Below are 9212 nucleotides of genomic sequence, written 5' to 3'. Positions count from 1 at the left end.
ATTCAGCGTCTTCGAAGGTTTTTGGCCTTCCTTCACGCGGACGGTCGTCAACATTAAAATCACCGTCTTTGAAGCGACGGAACCAATCTCGGCACATTGTTTCACTTAAAGCAGCATCTCCATAAACTTTTTGTAGCTCTCGATGCGCTTCAGCCGCCGTTTTTTCGAATGGAAGAGGAAAATCAACACTTCCCGCAAATGACGATTATTCGTCAAAATAACCAAAAGTGTATGATATCAAAACAAAATCACTAATGTGTCGAAGAAGTTTGTTTGCCATATGTCTAAGCTTGGTTTATGACGTTTAGGTTATGTTAGAATCGACTAGCACACACTGCTGGTGGCATCTATTGACAAACAGCGGGCACTTAGTTGCGCACAAAAAAAAAAAAGAAATTACAAATCTTCAACAAAAAGTTTTAATCAAAGTTTTTAGACAAATTTCAAGTATGTAGTTTTATAGCCCATTGAATTTTGGTTTAATGAAGTCCCAGTTTGAGGTGTCTTAAAAATCGCGTTGATTTTTCAAATTTTTTTCGCTGACAGTCTTTTACATTTCTTCCGTGTAATGAATGCTTGACATTTTTTTGTATGGAGGAGAACTCCCAACACCATCAGAAAAAAATTGTCAAAAATGAACGCGACTTTTAAGCCACTTCAAAGTTGCACTTTAATGAATCAAAATTCAATGGTATAAAAAACTGCATACTTGAAATTTGTCTAAAGACTCTGATTAAAAATTGTGAACTTTTTGATGAAAATTTTTAATTTTTTATTGCAAATTTTTTAAATGGTTTTTATAGCAGAACTGTTTATGGTTTCATTTATAATGAAATTATTAAAATTAAATAATATTGATTTAATAATATCGAAAAACTAAAATTAAAAAGTGTGAAATGTTTATGAAAATGGTTTGATTATATTGTTTTTTTGAAACTTGGATTTATATTGTTTTTGGAGGAAAATGAGTATTATTAAAAAAATAATAAAAAAATTAAAAAAATAAAATAAAATAAAAAATTATAAAATTAAATAAGGAACAACTTAATTGCCAAACTTATCAATAAATCCTGTGCTATAAATATTTGACGCAGAGTGTAAATAAATAGCAACTTCGTATTTAGCGCCACAAACTCTATGGCTAATAACTAATAATACAAGATATGTTTTTTATGTTTTTTTAAATTAATCTCTGAAATATTTTTAATTAATAAAAACGAGAATTTTTAAATTTATGGGTAAAAAAGTAGCAAGGAAAAGTGTAATAAAAAATTAATTTTCTAAAATAAATTGTTTTTATTATTTCTATTACTGCTAAATCCAATTCCGCAAAGCTGGCATTATTATATTTATATTAAAAAAATTAGTTATTTATATTAAAAAAATATTTTAAAAATTTCATTTTCTAGACATTAGACACTTTCATGGTTTATTTTTTTACTAAGGTCGCTTGGCATTCGTCGCTGTTACTTTGCTGCCATATAACTGCTTTGGTGTTGGTATATCGCTGATAAAGAAGTTGGCTGGTATATAATGGAAGATTTTCTTCAACACATCCAACAAAATATCCTCAATCGTCTGCGTGATGACGGAGTAAAGCGCATCGGCTAGCATACGCCAGTTGTCATTGAAGAATTTATTTGTGCTATCCTCTGGAAATGGAAATGAATGATTTAGGAAAAATGAAAGCAAATAATTGACATTCTATAAAGAAATCATTTTAATTTTATTTTTAAGTTAAATTCATTTATTTAAGAATTCATTGTGGTTTGGTTTTAGTTTTCAGTTTTTGATTTCTTTTTTTTTAGTTTTTTTTTCTTATATATCTTTTTATCATGAAAACACTCACCCAACTGCTTGTTGCCATTGAAGAGATTGGAAAAATATGACTTCAAGCCATCAATTTTAAAGTCCACACGACAATTCGTCACGTTGTAGAAGGTGAAGCCGCCCTTCTCATAGAGCCGGGTCTTTGAGTTCATAACGACGGTCATGTTTTCTTCGAATAAATAAATTTATATAAAATGTGATTTTGGTTATAAAGTTTTATGAAGATAATTAAATTATTATTGAATGTTTGGTTAGCGAGGTGCGGAACTCAAAACTCGAAAAAAAATACATAAAAAAATTTGAAAAAAATCAATTGAATTCAGTAAATCAGTTCAGGACTTCAAAGGTAAACGTAGTCAGCGCAGTGCGAAGATTTTTTTTGGAATTTCTTAACATTTTATAACTCAAGACTCTCGACCGTTTAGCCTTCGAAAATTGTATATTTGTGGAACAATATAAACACGCGTACCACAAATAGGAGGAGGAGTTCGGCCAAACACCCAAAGAGAGTAAGCGCCAATTATTATTATTATTTTTTTAATTGCAGATTTTTATTTCCAATATCAAAACCTATTTAAAAAATGAGCTCTAATGTGAAAATATTTTATAGAGCGCTGGGTCCAATTCGACGAAGTACTCAATTGGTGAGCGCCTCCAACACTTGTACTTTCGAGGTGGGAGTGAAACAGAGACGTTGTTAGAAGAGCCGAGTCTGCCTCTGACAATACAGATGGCTCGAAGGTCAGTGGTATAGTTTGTGGTGGTTTGTATTCCATTCAACATTTTTGATATTCCGTCAAACCTTTCAGTCTCATTTTGCTTTACTTACAATTGCGGTGTGGTTTAGATTGAACTGTTGGCTATCAGCAAAGTCGTGACAGTGGTGAGGTGTAGTGCGTTATCTGTGTTAAATATGTATATACACAATATTTTCACTGATAACCAGGATTCCATAAAAAGTACTTACAATACAGTCCACAACCTGAATGGTAGTCATGAAATATCATAATGCAAGTCTTTTAATGGGATTGCTAAGTCATTTCCTCCAAAAATACGTAATATGGGTTGTGAGCTATCGCTGCATAAAAGAACTGTGGAACTGATCCAACAGCCGCATTCGGCACCAAATTCGCTAACAGGAGCATGATTGAGAAAATGGGAAATGAGAATAATTGTGTCCATAAAAATTTATAAATGACGTACTCAGCTCACCTGACAAATTTTCAGGCAGCTTAGTAACAGTCCTCCTCTTTTCGCCAAGCGTTAGCAACACAAACATATCTTGCACTATAATAGAGTTGCCTAAAATGATATTTTTTGTAACATAGTGACCAGTTTTATGAGGTATAACCAATCGAATCTTGCTCGATAACTTTGTTGTTGCTTTCATATGTAAATTGTTCGTCAAGTTCGCCGAGCATAGAGATAGTGAGCAGAGAAGTGGCGAATGGAAGAGGACTAACATCTGTCATTACAGGTTTATAGGCAAACGATTTTTAAATAAGTTGCTAAGAAGAAGAAGAAAAGGAGACAAATTGGCACATTTTTTTGTTAGTGCTCTGTATTAGCTAGCGTGTTATTTTCTAATTTGGTTACATAATTCATCAATAGTTTGGAGGCCCTTGGATGAGTACAAATCAGATATTTTCTTTTCAATGCTTGAACTATGCACAGTTGAGGAGAGTTGGAATGAAGGGCTCAAAGGTGTTCCATTACAGTACAATCACATCAGCTTATGAAAAAAAAGAAATACAAAGACCAGCCGAGCATATTTGTTATGCAAGAAGTAGAAAGGACAGTAACCAATGCGTTGATTGTACGCAAGTGATATCTTTGTTGTTTGGCATGATTTTACCCTTTGTTTATGGGCTATTGGTTGGCAGCCTGGGTTATTCTAGACAGCTCAGGATATCAAATTATCTTGGCTGTCGCTTGATGTGGTTTACGTCCGCAGCTTTTGTGAGTCCCATCTTCAAGAATCGTAAATGGTGATGAGAAATGGGCTTAATAGAACGAATGGAGCCTGGAAAGCCGAGCCGAACCGAAATCCAAATAGAAATGATTCAAAAATCGAAGAGTTTCGAAATAAGGGATCTTTCAAAAGTGACGCCTAGATGTCTCTGTGAAAATGATCGATCTTTAAAAAGAATAAATCGCAAAACGGGTAGTTTTTTTTAGTAGAAATCATCATCCGAAGAGTCGACAAATCAAAGAAATCTGTCGAGAATTGAAATAGGACTGGCAGACCAAAAACTGGACGTTCGATTGAGAAAATTGCTGCTGTAGCGCAAAGTGTTGCTGAACAACCCACAAAATCGATATCTCGATGTTCTCAAAAATTATGTATTCATGAATCGACTGTGTGGTGGATATAACACCTGTAGACGTGCTCATGGTGGCCATTTTAGTGATCTATTTTTTCACATATAATTGTTAAGAGCAGTATTTAGAATATAAGTAGTGAAAGTGAAACCTTAAATAATCTACATTTTTACATGTTTTCTTGCATACAACATCTATGCGTGTCTTTTGAAAGACCCTTTGTTTTTTAAAAGAGTTTTAAATGAATATTTAAATCAGGGGAAATAAAAATTATGGTTATAGTTCTTAATGCTCTTAAGTTAAAAGAGAGTAAATAAATTTGGATAACAAATCAAAAAAAATTTTGTTTTTTTTAATTTTTGCGACACCTCTAACTTTTTATAACTATTTGAGTATTAAATTAATTAGTTTAAATTTTTTTTTTGGATGCTTCAATTGTCTGCATATTCAAACTCACCTGCTTCTAAGAAAACTTCGCCATGCCCATTTAATGGTATTAGCAAAATGCGACCGTTGAGACTGTAGTCACCCTGTAATTTCATCTCGGGCAGCATAAAAGTGGTCTTCCAGCTGTAGTCTTTGGGATAAACGCTTTAAATATTAAGAAATGAATGCAAAAAATTGCTACGAATAAAATTTAATAATATCAATTTAGAAATAAAAACTTAAAATTAAGAAAAAATGTTACATATTTTTCTAAACACAGGTTGGTCAATCGAGCGTTAGGAAATTTGACTATAATTTTTCCCCCTTTGATAACTAAAAAAATTTGCGTCATATGCTAGAAATTTTATTTATGGTTAGACATTCAAAATTTGGTAGCTTTTCGCGCGAAAAATTTAGTTTTTTATCGTGAAAAATTTTTTTTCGTTAAAAATTTAGATTTTTCTCGTAAAAAGGTTAGTTGTTTTTCATGAAAATTATTAAAAATATAAAATTAGCCAAAATGCTAATGCCAATTGGTCGCCTAGTAACTGCGATTTGGCTCCTTTCGGTTAGTTCTGGTCGGGCGTCTTTAGGGACAAATGTTACGCCAAGCAGCCAGAAACAATTCAAGAGTTGAAACGTAGAGTGGAGGTTGCCATACGTGAATTATATGCCGAAATTCGCAAAAATGCACTGAAAAATTGGATTAACAGAATGAAATACTGTAAAGCCAGCCGTGGAAGTCATTTGTGTTCCATGTATAATGGCAAGATTTACTCTTTCAAAAAAAAAAAAAAACAAATAATTTTAATTTTTTATTTATTTAATATATGGAAAATAATAGTAAATTAATATTAGGCAATAAAAAGGACCAGTAGTTGCCAGGGCTTACGGCTCATCGTCATTTATTTTTACACGCATTAAACAAAACTCCAAACACTAGTTGTACCACCCTGTATTATCATAGTATTTTTTCCACACTTACATACTCTCCAAAACATTTGTATGTCCAAATCCATTGATTTTCACGTTGGCCAACTCGACTTTCAAGTTGATCGCATTGCTGTTGCCTTGTGTAATACGTATCCGGTTTAGGTAGAATGGATCGAAGCTTTTGATGCTGTTCAAGCCAGGTATGCCTGCAATGAATTGAATGCCAAATAAATAAATCCACAATTAAAACGAATTAATTGCATACCGTGCGCTGTAATTTTTTTGTTTTTATTTTTCGAGAATTTTCCACACTACTTACCGTCATTTAACTTGTCGAAGAGCTGCTGTATGCTGTGCGTGGAACAGTCAGTAAAATTTTTCTCAGCTATTTGGCATTCTCTGATGTACTCTGCTGTGGAATATCGGAAGGCCCAGTTTAATTTGTATACCAACCAAGTAAGTGAACTTTGATAGCGAAAGAGGAAGGAAATACGTATGGATATACAAGGAAAGGGAGTAAATTTATGCTACCCCACTGTAAGGATGTGGTTGTTAAATAAGGGAAGCGTATGTGTTAGTAAACTGTAGATCAATTGAAGAGAAACTTCTAAATCAAAATTTTTAATTGCAAAATCAACTTGGAGAAGTGAGCTTGCCATGGAATTAGTTGATGCTATAACTTCCTCGTCTGGCTGTCACCACTTGGTATATAATTTAGTAAGATGATAGCAGGCCTACACTAAATAAAAGCTTTAATACTTTCTCGATGAATTAAGTATTATTTTATAGGGGCACAAATTTCATGATTCCACTCTTCTTAGTACGAATACGATTTTGAATCTGAAGACCAAGAGGAAATTTGAATTGAATAGAACAGAAGTACAGGACAATACATCAGTAATTCAAAATATTTGTAGACTTTGGGTTAGTTACTAAGAGCTCAAGGTGGGTAAAAGTGACATTTATACAATTCTAAAGCGTAGAAGACATATGCGATTGTTCAAAATAGGCCTGCTCTCTCAGTAGGCGTAGCAAAGAAGTAAGAGCCAAAATGCCTAAATCTTAACCCCGTGAAAGCAGATCAGCTAAGGAGAAGGAGTTCGAGAGCTGAGATTTTGTCAATCTCAGAAGATCACTTGAACGCCCCCGATCCACACGTGGCTAGAAGAATTTCGCGACCTTATAAGTTTGTGTACTTGCCCAGAGCTTCTTGAGTTGGTGCGAAGCACATTTTTTCACGAGCAGGCCGCAGTTGGTGAAGGAGATCCCAATTCTCTCCTTCGTGGGGAAATCACTTCACAAAGGCTCTTGTTTGGACAGCTCATCCGCCTCACAGTTTCCTGCAATGAATTCGGATGCAATCAAAAGAAAAGCCAGGCATTCTCTGGCCAATTTCGAATGCAACGTCATATACCCAAGAGCCCACTTGCCTACCGGAATAAATATTTATTTCCTTGACAGTTAATATGCATGAGAGTAGCCAATCAGCTGCTTCTTTGATTGCGGCTACCTATGCTTCGAAGATACTGCAGTGATTCAGTAATCAGAATTTGAGTCTGATGGGCAGCTCCTGGCAGAATACTCCCCTGCCAACCTTTCCTTTCCAACAAGTTCACCAGGACCTGTTTCCAAGTGTACTCCCTCCGTCTACTTCTCCCTTGATGGGATATATATCCTATGGAGAATCGCCCGCTTGGACTAAGTGAGGGTGTGCATTGATCCATCGACAGCGGGATGAGTCCAAAGTTTCTTAGGATACTTGACTCTCCATAAGTGAGGTCGAGCCTATAGTCCGAACCTCTCAGGTACCACATGTATGCAGGTACCACATTTAACATTGCGTTAAGCGCTAGAGTAGGAGTAGTTCGAAGCGTCTCACTGATTTCAATGAGTGCAGTCCTTTGAACTCTCTCCAGCTTCTTCACCGATGACATCCACTCTAGTGAGATGCACCAGGCTATGATGTCAGTTAATCCCTGATTTGTTTAAACTCACTGATATCTGGTTAACAGTCTAATATTGGGCACACCTTCTAAGTTCTTTTCAGCATTGGTGATAAGCAAATAATCTCTCGCTATATTGCCTAGCTCAAGTTTGACTACGTAGCGTGAGTAGAGGTACATGTATAGGTACACTCTGCGATAAAATGAAAGCACATCCAAATTTTGAGCAGTTTTGACAATTTTTGTTTTTTGAATGTTAGTTTTTTTATTATATATAAAAATATGATCAGACGTCAAATGTATCATGAACTTTTCACGCCATTTCCACGGTTTTAAATAGAATCTCGGGAAACACTTTTGGTATGCAGTTTAAAGGCACATTGAATATTATTTATTTGCGATCTCGTTGATTCTTTATAATTTTTTGGATTTGTATGATTTTCATTAGACAATGAGAATTAAAAAAAATGTTGGAGTAATCAAGGATCACGGCGAGTAGAGTATAAGGTGGAACGATGAGCTAGATCAGTTTATAAATGGCGAAAATGTTAAATGTTTCATCAAAACGCACTGGTCAGGACAGCTGGGTCACATAACAAGAATGGGCAGTACGAGGGCGCAAAAGATAATTGTAGAAGCCAGAGCGTTCAACACTAGAGCAAGAGGAAGACCGAGAACAAGATGGACCGACGAACCAGAGGGGAACATCAAGAAAGTGGAAAGTTGGAAAAAAACCGCAAGGGAGGTACTACGTGCTGCTGGCCAAAGCTCACAATGAACTGTAGTGCCCAAAGATGATGATGATTAGAAAATAAGATAGGAAAAAAATAGTCAAGAGTGTTGTAAAATGTTGTTGTGCTACCTCGTTTGACGCGGGCCTCAATTGTTGCTCGCTGAGAAAGCGTGATTGCGTACTCCAAGCAGAAGTCTTAAGTAAATGAGAAAAACTTAAGAAATTTACATTTTTTTTCGAAATAAAAAAAAGTGAGTTCCATCCAGTTTTTCTTTCAACAATTTCTTTTTTTCTGGTAATATTTGAAATGTTTGTTAGTAAACATTTTGTCTATTATGACTTACGTGGACTTGTGAGAAATTTATCATCATCAGCCAGAGCTACTAAAGCGTAGTTAATAAAAAGAAAATGAATACTTAAAGCTAGCGACATTTTGTAGTCGCAACTGGGCGAGGTTAAGAAAAAATGTTCTTTTTTTAAATAAATATTTGCACTATTTTTATTTTTATGCTATTTGTGCAATTGTAAAGTAAACCTTTTAAAAATATAAGTTTTGAAGTAAACTAAATTCCTTTTTTATGTGAATTTATTATTTACATAAATTTTTTTAGTACGATAAAAGCGCGTTTGCTTTTATTTGCGCGTATTTTTTAATTCACTTTTTTATTTTTTTGCACTTTGGAGTACTTTTGGTTTATGCTCCTTCAATTTTTTTGCACTGGCATTTATATTTGTATTTGTTTTTATGGAAAATTATTATTTTGTATTTTTTTCTTGGCACCTCCAGAACCCTTTAAACCGTCGCGTAGTGTAGTCCAACACCGACTGATCGTGGCATTATTTTGCTGGACCTAATGGACGCTACTTTTGTTGCGTTGCCAGCGCCGAAATGCAGTTTTGGAAAAGTTAAATAAAATTGCTTTTTGTTTGCCATTTAAGTACGTAGATATGTGCAAAAGTTTTTCTAATTGCAACTACAAATATATACATATATACGCACACCTGTGTTTACAATAAAAGGAGCG

At 34.5% G+C, this 9212-nt stretch overlaps 1 protein-coding gene across 1 annotated transcript; it reads right to left on the bottom strand.

Moving 5' to 3' along the window:
* Positions 1-1440: 1440 nt before the first annotated feature.
* Positions 1441-8619, bottom strand: LOC129242241 (circadian clock-controlled protein daywake). Its single transcript, XM_054878797.1, has 6 exons — positions 8532-8619; positions 5831-5923; positions 5564-5717; positions 4610-4743; positions 1850-1999; positions 1441-1652 (listed from the first exon to the last, which is right to left on the bottom strand). The coding sequence occupies exons 1-6, from the start codon at positions 8617-8619 to the stop codon at positions 1441-1443; spliced, it is 831 nt and encodes a 276-aa protein (XP_054734772.1).
* Between the last annotated feature and the right edge of the window lie 593 nt (positions 8620-9212).

This window comes from Anastrepha obliqua, chromosome 3 (assembly GCF_027943255.1).
Source record: "Anastrepha obliqua isolate idAnaObli1 chromosome 3, idAnaObli1_1.0, whole genome shotgun sequence".
NCBI classification, from domain to species: Eukaryota; Metazoa; Arthropoda; class Insecta; order Diptera; family Tephritidae; genus Anastrepha; species Anastrepha obliqua.
This window is presented reverse-complemented; position numbering and strand designations above follow the sequence as displayed.